Source organism: Carassius gibelio, chromosome B2 (assembly GCF_023724105.1).
Source record: "Carassius gibelio isolate Cgi1373 ecotype wild population from Czech Republic chromosome B2, carGib1.2-hapl.c, whole genome shotgun sequence".
In the NCBI taxonomy this organism is placed as follows: Eukaryota; Metazoa; Chordata; class Actinopteri; order Cypriniformes; family Cyprinidae; genus Carassius; species Carassius gibelio.
Genome location: NC_068397.1, coordinates 6,810,021 through 6,826,585, shown reverse-complemented (window position 1 = coordinate 6,826,585; position 16,565 = coordinate 6,810,021). Strand labels below are relative to the sequence as shown.

The window sequence follows — 16,565 nt, the reverse complement described above, 5'->3', positions numbered from 1 at the left end:
GCTTCATGCTGTGGATAATTGTGACGTTTTTATGATCTATGTGGACTCTCAGACTACAACATTGATAAACAATAGCTGTAATGCCACATATCTCTCTTTTTTTTTTTTTTTTACACAAGCGCTAGATCTTGGACGGCCTGCGGGGTTTGTATGTTTTACATTCTCAGCAAATTTGCATTTTTGCGTGAACTGCTCCTTTAACAGTATGTGTGGGTATGAAGGTCAAAGTCCAAATCATTGAAAGTGGGAAAGAAATTGTGTTGCAAGAGGTTTTCTATAGCAGCACCAAAATAAGCCAATTTTGTAAAGCATGTCATATGAAAACATCAATACTAGACAGTTTTGTTACCATTACTTAAGTACATTTTTGTCTACCTTCCAGCAAACGGTCACTCACATGAGATTCAACCATCCAATCAGTTTAGTGTCAGGGTTATGAAATACTCCAATGTTTGGTAAAACATTTCAGTATAGCAAAATACACTGACAGTGGTGACCCGCAATCATATATAATTAAGAATAAACTCTTTTTATAGAAGACTCTGAGCACACTCCATCTCATGCCAGTGCATTTCACAATTTATTAATGTGGAAAACCTTTGAAATTAGCAGGAAACTATTGAATGTAGCTTTATATTAAATAGCATGATATCACCAGTATCTGCCATCCATTGTTCTTCAAGTCAATGTCATTTGACCAGTATCAGAGAACAGTTATTTCCTATGAATAAAGTGAATATTCTGATTTCTTTACGTACAGATTAATAACTGTAATACAATGAAAATGTAATTTCATGTCAGTCACGAGTGGACTGTAGCATTCACAGTAACCTACCACCCTCTGGTGGCTGAAGTATGACAGTTTCTCAACCCTAAAAAATAAACATGCCACAAACAAACTTATTAATCTGTCCTTACATCAAACTTCAGAGTTTAAGTACTGCAATAAATCAGAAAGATAAATCATAATACCCGAGTCATGTAGTGTAGAAAGACTTTTCACATACTTTTATTTCCACAGTTCTCCTCTAACATTTTTTTTTTTTTACATTATTTAAGAACAGACTGTTATACACAGATACTGAAGCGGGTCAAGGGAGGGGAGGTGAACAGAACAGAACCCAATACAAAATGGTCTACTCAAAGCACAACAAAATGCATGTGTATAAAATAAAGTGGGAGTGCGGCGCACGTGCGACGACTGCCACCAGCTCGATTTCGTTATTCTTTGTCTTTTAAATAGATTCATAAAAATACAATCTTTTTATGGCCCGTGAGGAAACTGGAAAAGTTAGAGGGATCTAAAGGCGTGATGATGGTTGGGCAGCTTTTCACAGAGGGCAAACGTGCCACGAGCTCTTTATTTTCTTCTTCTAAAACAAGTGGCCAGGTTAGAATCAACTGGACAGGGAAGAAAAAAAAATGGCACACGGCAACTACCACTGGCTACTTTTCACCATATATCTGAATACTCCACATGATCAACAACAGTACACATTGAGAAAAGAAAAGAAAGCTCTCCACGAGCGCAGAGCGCGCTATAACGCCTTCCGGATCTCAGCTGGTCTTCTCCGTGCTGTAGTGCTTCAAGGTTTGGGAACCTATTGGGTTAAGTGGAGTGGCTTTTTTTTGTAATTCGGCGTAATTTCAAAAACAAGAAATGAACGTAAATAAAGTGACAACATCATGGAACTGTCGTAAGAGGAAACAAAGAGCAGCTTCTAGTGAAAATGGTAGCCCATGGCAAGAGACACGTATGGGGTCTGTCAGCCGGGATTTGCTGTTTTTTTTGTTGCTGTTTTTTTAACCCCTGTTTAGAACGTTGGAGTTGTGAGCGAACCTCCACGATTGGTTAAAAAACCTGGTATGAATCAAAGACGACAGTCTCAGCACCAAGTTCCTTTCCTTGTTATCCTGCTTCACGAAAAGAGCTCACACACAAAGCTTCACTTATAAATACTTCAACTACAGACGACATTTTGCACTTTAACGCGAGCCCAACCCCGCTCCCACCTCCAAGAGGTGCGTCAATGACGCCCGTCACTAAAACGGTGGAACAAAGGGAGGCGTCGGGTTGCCTTTTAAATGTCCTGGGATTGGGAATGTCAGTGCGCCTTTTTCTTTTGTTCGTTCTTTCCTCTCGCTTCTTTTGATTTGAGATAGTGTTACTTGACGAGACCTGGTAAGGTTTGACAACCACAGCAGGGTGTTTGCCCCTCCCTCCCACGAACCCTCCCCCACCCCACCTCCCTCCGGCAGCAGGTCGGGGCAAGGTGCGGCCCATCTGCGGTACCCTCTCGCCCAAACGTATGCATTTCTTTGACTTGGATGATGGAGCCATGCACAGAATGCCCTGGGGACTGCGGCCCAGCCCTGTATACAAGCAGTGGAGCTTGTCCCTGTCATCTGTTGGCAGGGAAGTAGTTGGGGTCCAGGTAGTTGTATCCTGTGCTCTGTGGTAAGCAGTAGTCTTTGTCCAGGAAGGTTTCGGCCTGGCAGACTGGCTCCAGTCTGTGTGTGGGCTTGTGGGTCTCGGTTTTGAACGGACTGAAGGGGCAAACAGAAAGGTGACTGGTTAGGACAAGACAACTGACCAACATTTCAAGTTAAACAGAATGGGAACATGTGGGAATATTGTAAACAACCCCCAACAGATTTTCTTCTGTCAAGAATTTCAAATAAAACATGCTTTGAAAAGTCATAAAAAGGATGAATGACGAGTGTCTTTCTTTCTCTAATGCTTAACATTTTTCGATAAGGCCTCAAAAAAATTATTCAGTTTATTGAAGGCAGGGTAGGTAATCTGGATCAAAAACATATTTTGTTGTGCTAGTTTAAAGTCTCTTGACATCTCAATAGCAATCGCTAAATTAATTGGTCTAAATTTATTTATATATATTTATATCAGCTATGTAAGGCATAGGACCATAAAATGTTTGTCCAATCAAAATGTTAGGTCCGAACATTGTGATAGGCTGCCCTACCTGCTTGTCAAAATATGCATTTGCATACCTCTGCGCACCCTGCTTGCGCAGACAAGATACTGACAGAGCACATTCAGTGTTTTGAAGGAGGCGTAGCTTTGCAGAGCGATTCTGCAAGGAGGCTGGGGATCTTGCATTCAAAGCTAACGATTGCTAGCCTTTCTGAAATCGCCTACCCTACATTTAAATGATGCACATCGGATTCCATTTAAGCAAGTGTTATGGTCCACGACCTTTTGTGTTGTACATGTTATTTATTTTTGTCTCTTCTCGGTTCTCACTCTCATGCTCTTAGGTACCATCTTCCTTGGATTCTATTGGCTATCTTTGCTGTCATTCATGATTAGTTAATTAAGGACATCACGTTTCAAGTCAAGTCTGCTTTATTTTTATTTTATTTTTCTTTCCTCCGCCAATCACGCTCTTGTCCGAGAGGTTTAGAAGGAGAACATCAGTGGGAAGAGAGTGTGACGTTTTCTGTTGTGACTGCTGTGTGCACTTGTGGCTATGCTGCTGTGCAAACTGGAAGACAAGGAAGTAGTGGAAGAGTTTAGTAAATCACTTGACATACTAAAGGGAAGTTCCCCCTACATACCTAGGGGGAGTCGTGACCTTACGGTTAGAGTGTTGGACTTGCAATCCAAGAGTCGAGTCTCAGCCTGGCAGGAATTGTAGGTGGGGGGGAGTGAATGTACAGCACTCTCTCCACCTTCAATACCACGAATGAGGTGCCCTTGAGCAAGACATCAAACCCCCAACTGCCCCCCGGGCGCCGCAGCATAAATGGCTGCCCACTGCTCTGGGTGTGTGTTCACGGGGTGTGTGTTCACTGCTGTTTGTGTGCACTTTGAATGGGTTAAATGCAGAGCACGAATTCTGAGCATGGGTCACATCACTTCCATCTGCACGTAGGGATTAGGGCTGTCACTTTTAGTTCGAAAATCGATTGCACAATCGATCAGACCAACCAAAAAAAGTTTCGAAAATGAAAATAGGGAATCGATTTTAACCAAATATGCACAGTATTAATTTTAAAATAATTAAACAATTAAAAAATATAGATGTAACAAAACTCACAACCAAGCAGAAAAATAAATTAAAGAATTCCGAGAGTGCAGTATGCGTTGCGAAAGCTAGACAGAAAATACCAGCAATTTTACGCGCCTATAAGACCCAGTGACGTCGAAAGCGACCTCTTATGCTGTGTTCACATGCGAATATAGCGTCTGTTATAGTGAGTTATGAAAAGGACCATTGCAAGCTGACAGCGATACCCCCACCTTGCGCAGCTGTACCTGAGTGTCCCTGGGACATCAGTGCGGTTGGAGCGCGTCTTCTCAACAGCTGGACATATAGTGTATAAAAAACGCTCTGCTCTGGACCCCGAAAATGTTGATCGACTTGTTTTCCAGTTCAATAAATTTGTAATGGCCCTAGCCTTTTTGCGCGTTTCATGCCTGCTTAGTGCCACCTTGCCTAAGTTTCGGTTACGTTCAATAAAAAAAAAAAAAGTCCATTCTCAAGTCTATTTAAAGTTTCATTTTTTGAACAGTTTTTTTAAATGGATTGAATCATTATTTAAAATAATCTCAGAGATTTTTGAAATGCCTAAATCATAAATGCAGCCGGGTTGAAGCCTGCAGTGATGTTTTTCTTTTGTTATGGCAGCCATCCCCTCTCCATATATATTTTTTCGAGAATGTTGCACTCCTGTTGCTGTTTGTTATTCTGCCAGAAACTTCATGCCAATAAATAAGAAATATTGCTGACTTGTGCGTTTCCAGTGCTCTCTTTACCATCGTCCGTTATTTGACGTTGAAAAAGGAAACGTCTTTTTTTAGACATGGAAAATCGATTTTACAATCGATTCAATGAACACTTATGTTTTTTAAAAATCGAAAATAATTTTTTCACTAAAGTGACAGCCCTAGTAGGGATCTTGGATGTATTAGACACACTAGTTTAGTTGTGTGTGCTTTTCTTGTATGTTTTTGTTTTAGTGTATTCAGTGTAGTTTCTGATGCTTTTGCATTGAAGAAACTTTCTGTTTCTTTAATAGTTTAGGGGTTTGGGGATTTAGTTACTGGTATTTTTCTTATCTTTTATTTGATCATTTAAGCACCACTTTAACTTCCCTTCTTTTTTGTTTGTTTAACTTGGGGGCAATAACTATTTCTCATAGTGCAGTTTCGTGTCATGTGTTTCATTGCTACTTATTTCCCTGGCTTATTTCTTTACTATGTCAACTTAATGTTACCTCTATTAATCCCTAGACAAAAATGTACATCAGATGTAACAGCAAGGTATAACTGTGTGAGCATTTCACTCACATTTGTAATTAAAAATGATGTGCAAGAACTGTGAAATGTACTTGGGTGCATGTGTGAATAAAGTCTTGTATTCAGTGGTATAACACACATTATTTTCTGGGATAAACCTCAAAAGAGCTCTGATTTCATAAGAACAAAAAGACTATTTATGAGTTAACGGTCTTTACATTAACACCACAATGTTGCAACAAGTGGTAAAAGCCCAGCTGCACTCACCAGTCAGAGCAGGAACTGCAGAAGTCCACAGCGTTGTTCTGAGGACAGTCCTGACAGTGCCACCGTACACCCTGAATGGGCTCCATGCCACACATATCACACTGAGGGAGAATTACATGCAAACATTAACAAAGATCAGGAAACAGCTGTCTAAGAGATGGCCTTTATCACTTGTCACTTTGTTGCATCATGTCTGGTTAAGCCACAATAATAAGTAAAAAAAAAAAAAAAAAAAAAAAAAAAAAGTCATTTTCTATATCTCTAGGACTTTCTTCTGTGGAACATGATATTTTTAAAGATGTTTCAGTGTTTTTGTTCGTAAAATAAAAGCCTGAGGGGCAGAATGAACCAAAATATTTTCAGAATTCTTCAAAATAGCATCTTCTGTGTTCCACACAAGTCAGTCATACAGGTTTGAAACAACACAAGAGGGATTAAATGATGACCTGATATGTTTTTCTGAGAATCAGAGAGACATCACAGTGGAAATAAGCAGGTAAAAGTGTGTACCTTGTAGCCAATGTGCTGCATGAGAGCGCTCTCAGCCTGGATCTCCTGTAGTTTCTGTTTCTTGAGTTTCTTTAGCTCCAGTAGCTCCTTATACTCTGGCAGGTGCCTCAGCTCCACTGGAACCCCTTCCTCGTCCTGAAACATCACAGCAGGGTCAGAACAGTGCAACACTCTCCACCACATCAACTGTCAATGCTACAAAATTAATAGCACAAAATATCATCTTTACAAACTCTGGAATATTATACTTCATTGACCCAATGTTTGTTTTTGTTGGGGTAGGTCGATATTTCCTGACTCTTGTTCTCCCCTTATTTTTTTGTCACTACATAAAAAATGGTGTAAAAAAACAAAAACAAAAGATATATATATATATATATATATATATATATATATATATATATATATATATATATATATATATATATATATATATATTGTTATATGATATTAATATCTAATTATTATTGAAAGTATTATTATACACATTTTTCTCAAATAATTATAATATATTTGCCAAATCCTTTGAAAATAGTTGTGTTACTGTCAGGTAGTAACAACAGAGAAATTAATTGATGGTGTGAAAATAATATTCAAACCGCATAAATAAAAAGTACTGTATAAATAAAAGTTTGGGGTCCATAAGATTGAATGAGCACCACAATAAAATAAAAATCAACACTTCAATGTGATAATGACAATTAAAATGGGTTTAGTTTGTTGACAAGAAAAGCTCCATTCCCAATATTTCCATGCAGGCTTTACATACGCCTTGTGATGCCATGATTTGTAGTAAGTCTATATTTGGTGCATGTGAGGTTTCGCTGATGCTTGGCAATGTGCGAATGGTTATGTTCTCTGCAGGGCCTGCTGACTGGTGTCACATAAAGGTTACATATTGGAGACAGAGAAAATGTCAAGCCACTGCAGTCGGTTCACAGTCACTCAACACACAGCCCTCTTTACACAGTTCAACTGAGACGATGCAAACATCCGAGGCATCTCTAATGATTTTGGCAGCAGTGTCTGTCAAAAGGAAGCTCATCATTATCAAATGATCAAGCAAATCCCAACTGTGGAAATGCCAGTTTGCGGTCTTTAAAGGATTTCCTGTTTGAGAAAGGCCAACAAATGTTTGCCAGAGGGGAAGAGAGGAAACAAAATGGCTTTCAAAAAACAGTATTTTTCATCAACTGATTTCAGGTGTTTATTTTTGGAGTGTCTATTTACACTAAGTGCAAATAGCCCATGTTGTTGGCAGAGGCCATTTACACTAACTGCGCCCACCAATGTGTGATACAGTCGACAGTCGTCAGCTCCAGTGGCACTGACCCTAGTTCGAATTTGCCGTTCTTCTCCCTTTTCAAATATAAAATCACATCAGAAAATAATTTAATTTGAATGAAAATGAAGGAAATTAGTGTTCGACTGATATTTCGTAATTATTATTATTAATATTTAAGAAATTTGAAATAATTTGACAATGGATTAAAAAATAAATGTGTAAAATAATCATACTTAAACTTTAGGTGACAAAGGATTTAAAAAAAATTAATAAAAGGAAGTAAACACTGTAACCAACAGGGCACTCCTTATTCTGGAAAGTGCGTTTGTGCAATGGGAATTATATTTAAAATAAAGCAAGGGTAACACTAATTTTACATGAAAATTGCATGAATATGACCGTGGGCAGATGCATAAAGCGCAGTATAATTTGAAATCACGTTTAAAGTTTAAAGCATTCAATTAACACGGACAGACCGTTACACAGAGAACACGTGATCATGCTGGATAAAAATGCACACTTCACAAGATCCCAAAGCTGGATTCGACTAAGTTTGCAAGGTTTGTGAAATTAAAAAATTCATTAGTCCTTTAAAAACTTGTTAAAATGAAATACATGCATATTTGCTTAATGCTGATGGCAAAGTATTAGAATGTTTGCCTTTCTATTACTAATAATATAAAAGCAATCGTTATAATACTTCCTGTATACATGAATTCCTTTTATTAACCGTTTTATCTAATTATTAGACAGACTTCTATCCATATTACACAGAACTGTTAACAAAGACGGCGAATAAGAGAGAGAATGGGAGCACTGTGTGATCAGGAGCTGCTGCTCTTAGCGCCATCAAAATAAATGTCCCGCCTCGAACAAATCGGCCTAGCAGAAAAGCCAATCGGCTGATGCCAATATTGGCCGATATATCGGCCTTGGCGATATATCGGTTGACCTCTAAAGGAAATAATCAAAAAGTTGAAAATAAAGTATCAGGCAGGGTTAGGGTAGGTGTAGGGTGGGCTTTATTTTCAAAATGAGGTGGCATCCATTTAATAATTTGAATTAAAATTAAGATTTACAGTCAATAAGTAATTATTGCATACAGTTTTATAATGTACTACAATACTGAGATGCAGATAATTGCCACTATTTGCAATAAGTAGTATAAATAGCAGAAAATCCTGCTATTTTAAGTGTAAATAGAATCTATAGCTATTTCCACAAAAAAATGCTGCTATTTGCACTTAGTGTAAATAGTATCTATCTCTAAGAAAATATGCTTAGCATTTAATCACTATTTGCACTTATGATAAATAGCCTCTTTAGTTATTTTCACTTAATGCAAATAGCCGCTGCCATTTATTTTTCCCTTTTCAGGTTCTAAATCAATACGTTTGGATATGATCTGATAAAATGCTGTGGCTCTCACTGGTTCAGTCATACATGCATTTCTCTGATGATTAGTGACCCGATCAATTGCTGGCCACCCTCAATTGAGAGCTCTCAGATTTAGTTGGATTTGAACTGAAATCTTAACAAGGACTGACCGAATCATCCGCTCCATTATCCTGGAGGCTGTTGAAGAAGTGAGACCGTTCGTCCTCATCATCCATGTAGACGGGCGGCTCGTATGAGGTGAGGAACGTCGAGGGCTTGTACAGGTGCTTATTGAGGTGGTGCTGTCGCTTACTGGAGGTCTGCAATTATAAACAACATAAATATGCACTGTATTGCATTGTAAATAACTAATCATGATCCCTATATATACTACATGATACTATATATTAGGGATGCATGATAAATTGGCTTCTGTGGACAGAACTGTTAATGACGACAGCAAACAAGAGGAAGAATGTGAACACCTACACACACACACACACACACACACACACACATGCATATGTATATATGTGTGTGTGTTAATTCAGCACAGATGCATTGAATTGATTAAAAGTTACAGTAAATATATTTACATTGAAAGAACAAAGAAATACATTGAAAGAACAAAGAAATTGAAATAAATATTGTTCTTTTAAATTTGCTACAGATCTTGAGATAAACCGATCTGCACAAAAATATTGCACAACTGTTACAAACTGTGACCATAACAAGAAATGTTACTTGAGCAGCAAATCAGCCTATTAAGAATGATTTCTGAAGGATCATGTGACACTGAGGACTGCAATAATGATGCTAATATTTAGCTTTGCCATCACAGGAGCAAATTACATTTTAAATATATATTAAAACAGATGTTTTAAATGTATAATATTGAACAATATTACTATTTGTATTGTATTTCTGATCAAAAAATACTTGGTGAACATAAGATACTGACTTAATATTTTACAGTATATTATACATTTTAAAAGACCAAATTACCTTTTTGCTGTACATGCACACATTGGGTGTTCTGCCTGGTACTGGAATACCAGCTTTTGTCAGTTTTATGAAATATTTCTGTACCCTGCTAGCAACCTGTGAAGAAGAGGAACAAAAACTTAGCATACAAAAAGAGCTGGCTCTGTATCCAGTGGTTAAGCTTTCTTACCACAGCCTTTAGAGGTTAAGACTCCTGTTCCATTAGTGAAAAACATCTTTAAATTATACAGTCTCCATTAAATGGGGCTGTAAGGATGTTAATTGCCTGACTGCTTTAGAGAGCACTGAAAAGGTGACTAGAGATTTGAATGTCCATCAAGGCAAAAAGAAGATGAGGGTGACTGTGTAAAGCGGTGCCTGAACACACACCTGTTTTGCAGTCCTGTTGCCAAGTTCATCTGCGATCTTCTGCCAGCGTTTAGACTCGACCTCCTCTGGTGGAAACTTCAAAAGCAGCTGCTCCAACTTTTTCTACAAATTTCACATACGAGATATAATGAGCAAACAGCCAAACCTAACAGATCAAGATTTACACAAAATACTAAACTGCATATTCTATCATAAATTAGCGTTTATCAACAGTTAGCTTCTGTCCAATAAATTGAATGGAGAAGTATCTTTTTAAGAGTGCTACAACTGTTAGACGTTAAAGTTTTCTCAGATGTTTGTTCATAAAAGGCTCAGATTTCATAAATCCCAAGAGCTCTTGGGTGGCTTCATACCTGCTCTTCAACAGTCCACAGCTGGTTAAAGGTGTCAGGTTTGTTCTGGTTGCACAGCCTCCCTCTAATCATCTGTCCAAACACCACAAACCAGAAAAGAAAAAAAGAACATTAAGAAGACGTTAACTGAGCACCAGCTCGCATCCTCTGGCTCTTAAAAAGGGTAATGAAACCCCAGACTACTTTTCTGAGATTTTAGCAGAGATGTGTGTGTTGTACATTATAGAAGACAATGTTAGCATTTGATGGTTCTAACCTTTGGAGAAAACTGGTTAATTTATCGCTATTGTACACTTAGTGAGTGTAACACAACCTGTTAAAAGGGCGGAGTTAAGCAAATCTTCCCACATAGTGATGTAGACATGTGGGGGCGTGTTAGAAATGAGCTTTTTTAGGATGCCGTGGTTGACTCTTAACTTTGCAACTTTACAGATCTTATTTATACACCAAGAGCTTGTAACACACCAAAGAGAAAAGAAAAATTTAAATCGCATCATATGACCCCCTTTAAAGTTAACAGAGGTGCAACAGCGCATCCATATATATGTTTTCGATGCAGAGAGCAAATGGCTGTACATTTATTTGTGTTTTTAACTCGAAGGGTGAGATATTAAACTGTCTGCAACCGAAGCTGTCTGTGTTGTCTCAGCTTTTGTTTTATGTGTTATTTATAGCAAACCATATTACAGATGCATTGTCAGATTTAAACTGAACCGCGGTCCATTTTGATTAATTTGAAAAAAAAATTGTTTTCTTTACCAAGAAAGTGGTAAGATGAAAACAAGAATTTTCGGTTTCAAACTATCACATAGCATCTTTAGGTCTATAATAACATTAAAAATGTAAATCCAGATTTTGGTTTTTAAAGATTTACTATATATATATATATATATATATATATATATATATATATATATATATATATATATATATATATATATATATATATATATATTAGTGCTGTCAAAATTAGCGCGTTAACGCATTCGATTAATTTGAAATATTTAACGCGTTAAAAAAAAATAACGCAATTAACGCGGTTGCAGTTTTTTTTTTATTTCCAGTTGTGGCCTATGTGTGTTCAACGTGCAAAGAAATATGGATAAGACCAAGGAAGGACTTTTAGACGGAAAGTTTCAGTATAAAACTCTGCCGGATTACTCTTCAGTCTGCCACAAGAAACAGCAACATTAAAATCATGAACTCAAATGTCATTGTTTAAAAAAAAAAAAAAAAAAAAATGACTGTAACAGTGCGTAAATCAGACCTTTCTGTAACACTAACGTTAATAAGCTTAAACGAAAATAACGAAATAATTGTGTAGCGGAGTATTTTTTGTACACAGTGCCGCGAACGGTCAATCACTCCTGTACGCGTGCATCACTGTCCTCCTCAGCTGCAGCAAATTGCGCTCTCTCTCTTCATCAAGCTTTAAAACAAAAAGGGGACAAAAAGATCATATTGTCTTTGTGCATAGGCTATAGATTAATTAGATAAATGAATAAATAAAATAAATAAAAACACGAGCTCGTGTCGGACTCAGGCTGATAATTCTGATGAGCTGTCGGACACGGGTCGGGCTAGGGCCTGAGCGTCTCGGGCCAGGGCCGGGCTCGGGCCTAGATTTGAGGCCCGTGCAGGGCTCTATTACTGAAACACTGTTTTTCTAATGAATGTTGTTCAGTTATTTTGTTTAAAGCGCTATATAAATAAAGGTGACTTGACTTGAAAGCATGTGATGGAGATTTGCCAGTAGTAGGGCTGGGACAACGCATCGAGGTCATTGATGACGTCAACGCAAAAAATATGTAGACGCAAAATATATGCATCGATTCGTCGAACTGTTTTTATTTCTCTAAAAAACGTTTGCAAAACGTTTACCTTATGTGCGCTGAATATATGCGATGGCCGGATCAACATTCTGTCCAACGTTATATAACCAATCCATGGGTTTTTCTGCATGTTATCTTTTTTTTGGCGGCTGTCAAAGCCTTATTTGATCGGTGAGTGATGTAGAATACAATGACTGCTGTGCCTGACAGGGCGCGTACGAGAGAGAGAGCCCCGGCTGTGTGCGCGCACTCAAAGTCTTCAAACAACACGAGCGCTTCTTGCTCTCTCTCTCCCTCGTGCATATTAACCAAAATCATTAGACACGATAGAAAAAGTGTGGAACGCCAAAGTTTCACAAGGAGCATTCTGAGATTTTTTTTTCTCCATGACAGGCTGCTGGCTATTTATTTATTTTTTGGGGAAAAGCACTCTCTGTATTAGCTTTAAAGCCCTCAAGTTTACATTGGTTACTGTATTCTTTCAATTGCTCTAAACAAGTATTTTGGGTGACCTTTTTTATTGAATGCTAGACATCAAGTTGTTGTTATTTTCATCTGAAAGAAGAACTTTTTTTCAGTAAGCTAGGCCCTATGTGTTCAGTAAGCTATGTGTTTTCAAGGCTTCAAGGTTTTATTGAATGCTATCTCTATACAAGTGAAAAGTAATGCATTCTTAGTCAGTCTTTTATTTTGTAATTTAAAGAGCAATAAACATATATTGCAATGTTATGGAATTCATGTTTTTTTTTTCATTCAGATATGTAAATCAACGTATAAATTGTAAGTAGTCAATTAATGGGGAGATAATCGAAATCGAATCGGTCTGAAAAAATTAATCGTTAGATTAATCAATGCAACGAAAAAATAATCGCTAGATTAATCGTTTAAAAAAATAATCGTTTATCCCAGCCCTAACCAGTAGGTACTATTAATCACAGAATCAGCTTTACTGACATGATGAGCATGACAATCACATGCCATTTATCGTGCAGCCCTTGTTTGTTGAACCAACAATGAAACCAGGATGCTGGGTGTATTCAAAGCACTGCCATTATTGTCTAGAGTCTGTGGAATGGTGCACTGTGATTGGTTGAGTGGATATACCGCATTTTGGAGAGAAGGGAGACTGACGTTTGTCGCAGTTTGAAAAAAAAGGAAGAAAACATGACAGAATAACGACCTGTTCCCATCGCTTGTCGCTGGCAATTGAGGTTACTAGTAGGCATTCCCACTACTGGTTGCATATTTACCCACGTATCACTCCACTACAGCAGATTAATCATGTGCTCTCCACTGACTTCACTCCCACTGGTTGTTGTCGCAAAATTAGCTGCTTATTTGCATAAACTTAAAGAATTCTGAACTTTTAGTGGTTGACTTGCATCGCTTGACATGCCCACATTCCGTCGCCAGAAGTCACCAGGTCTCCATTGAAAATAAATGGGATTATGTCGCTATGTGGCGGTGTCACTGGCGGTGTGAACGGGGCTCAACTCGGCGGGTATCGTATTTTGCGTTAAAATTAACTTTTTAATACCAATGAGATACAATACTGGTTTTGGCGGAAACTCTTCATATGCACACTTTGCAATACACTTAAAATGTATGAATTTATGTAAAACTACTAATTTAATTAAGTATTTCACTTTTATATTTATGTACACAGGTTACTATTGTCTTTGTCCGATTTATTTTTTTTTCCTTCAAATAAATGTTTGTAATGTTTTAATTGACCTCTTATAGTGATCGACCGATGTATCTGTTTACCGATATTTTTCCCGATATTTAAGCATTTTTCCATAATCGGGTATCGGTTTTGTAATATCGGATTCGCCGATTTACGGCGCCATCTTGTGGCCGTTTTGAGATTTCCGCCATTGCAGCCCGGGCGTCTGAGGAGATCAGTCAACAACAACTCAGTGCACAGGTAAATATATGTTCTACTTGGTTTGTATTTGCTGTTTGTATATCTGTTGTATTTGCTCACCATTAGTCTAGAAGAGAAAGTTCGTTCATATTGCTTAGCAACTGATGGATGATCTGGAGGCTTTAAGCACGGCCACTGAATGAAACTTTTGACAAGATTATCTTGTTTAAACACCCTAGATTATATTATCATTTACTACATAACAATTATTTCGCTAATACACATATAAATATAGCCTACCGCTTTGTGGAAATTAATTATTTATTATCTCCATGCGCGATCGCGGTTGATTAAGTTATAGTCAAACAGCACTTTGTCAGTTGGCATTTCATGATTTAACGTTAGATTAAATTTAGATCATAAAATGCCAACTGACAAGTGCTGTTTAACTTTATATAGTCTCGGGGAAAAAAGTTCGTTCATATTGCTCAGCACCTGACTGGATTGATGATCAGGAAGCCTCAAGCAATGCCACTGAATGAAACTTTTGACAAGATTATCTTGTTTAAACACCCTAGATTACATTATCATTTACTACATAATTATTTCGCTAATACACATATAGGCTACATATACCGCTTTGTGGAAATTAATTATTTATTATCTCCATGCGCGATCGCGGTTGATTAAATTATAGTCAAACAGCACTTTGTCAGTTGGCATTTCATGATTTAACGTTAGATTAAATTTAGATCATAAAATGCCAACTGACAAGTGCTGTTTAACTTTATATAGTCTCGGGAAAACAAGTTCGTTCATATTGCTCAGCACCTGACTGGGTTGATGATCAGGAAGCCTCAAGCACGGCCACTGCATAAAATTTTTGAAGGAAGCAGGCTTACAGGGCAGAATGCTGAAAGACTCTGTTTTCTACACTAAAACCTAGTTCTGCTTAACTGGGAGTATTAAGTTACACTACTAAATAGCTATGCACTCCTAAATAGCCCTCCCGCGCCCACCAATATGTTAGAATCATTTTTGTGCTTTATTTTTTTACCTGTTTTTATTTTTTTACCTCATCAAAGCTTTTATTTTAAAACAAAGACACTTAGTAACAGTGCGCTTAAATTTTTTGGACTCAGGCCCCTCTATTTATTTGTGTATAAATATAATGTTTTTTTTTTTTTTGTATGCAAGGAGGGAGTGATTGTTATAAATGTTTTTTTCAGCTCATTTGTGTTGTAATAATTGTCAGAAACAGAAGTATAACAGTAAATAAATATCGGTTCTGCATATCGGTTATCGGGTACATAAACATACAAATAATCGGTATCGGTATCGGTTATAAAAAATCAATATCGGTCGATCACTAACCTCTTACCTGGTTATCTTGACCTCTTACCTGGCTTATAATGCTTTCACAAACCATTCTGCATCTAACATATCTGAAAATGTGGGTGGGCAATAATAAACTCTACTTATTTTTTACCATTAATTATGAGATAGTGGATCTGCTCAGATTTCCTGATCTACTAAGAGACCAAAGTAAATACTTTATTCATTTATCTAACACATTTACACACTCCATATCAAAAGGACGACAAGGTTTCTCCCACTGGTTTCCATAGATACCATCTTTTCGCTACATGTGCTGCGTGCATTAACATACTAAACAAGAGAGAAGGGCTAAACTGACTGGTGTGAAACTGCAGAAAGCAAGCTAGTTTGTCTGAACATGGCACTTCCATAAAACAGACACACTGTTATTTGTGATCAGCATGCTTGCAGTGCATTTTTGTTGAAGTGTTACAGTAGAATGAATATGGATGGAGATCTTGTGGTCTCAGGGAAAATATTGTGCATGCAGAGCACATTCGAGTTCATGTCCTAGGGCTCAAGCATATGTATAACAAGAAACAAAGTCAAGTTAAATGTTAGGTCTTGATCTTATTATATATCGGATGCAGTGGTGTGTGATGAAACGTGGTGAAATTGTAGGTCATGGGGAAAATAATAAGCAAAGCATAAAGGAGAATCTGCAACCCCATGTTTTCCTTAAAACACAACATGCAGATTTATAGTCAAGACAGCTGTAAATGGTGACAGAATACAAATGACGAGAAGTACAAAGAATTAATCTGAGTTTACCTGAGCCCTGCTACTGGACATGCTGTGTTCTGGACCATCACTTGATGGCAGGGAGGAGGAGTAAACAGATGAGGAGTCAGCCTCCTTCTTGGAATCCACAGGACTTTTTGGTCGAGCAGGCAACCCCACTACAGAAAAACAATAAGCAGTTTAATGTCGGCATGCTTCCTGTTCATGCATTTGCCATTGACCAGACATACCCAAAAGGGTCCACTAAATCTTTAAAGTAATTAAAATAAATAAATAATAAGCATTAATTTATTGTATTCTTTCTGTTTTTTGTTTTTTT

General features: G+C 37.5%; 1 protein-coding gene across 2 annotated transcripts in view; it reads right to left on the bottom strand.

Annotated features, from left to right (window-relative positions):
* Window positions 1-985: 985 nt before the first annotated feature.
* The window catches only part of LOC127950877 (ZZ-type zinc finger-containing protein 3-like), a 30,288-nt gene continuing 14,708 nt past the window's right edge, over window positions 986-16,565 (bottom strand). For both annotated transcript variants that reach the window (XM_052548236.1, XM_052548235.1), the window contains exons 5-12: window positions 16,277-16,404; window positions 10,430-10,501; window positions 10,077-10,178; window positions 9,708-9,803; window positions 8,873-9,022; window positions 6,041-6,175; window positions 5,531-5,631; window positions 986-2,547 (exon numbers count right to left, since the gene is read on the bottom strand). In XM_052548236.1, coding sequence (XP_052404196.1) covers window positions 2,403-2,547; window positions 5,531-5,631; window positions 6,041-6,175; window positions 8,873-9,022; window positions 9,708-9,803; window positions 10,077-10,178; window positions 10,430-10,501; window positions 16,277-16,404 — 929 coding nt within the window. In that variant the 3' untranslated portion in view covers window positions 986-2,402. The remainder of the gene's footprint in view (window positions 2,548-5,530; window positions 5,632-6,040; window positions 6,176-8,872; window positions 9,023-9,707; window positions 9,804-10,076; window positions 10,179-10,429; window positions 10,502-16,276; window positions 16,405-16,565) is intronic.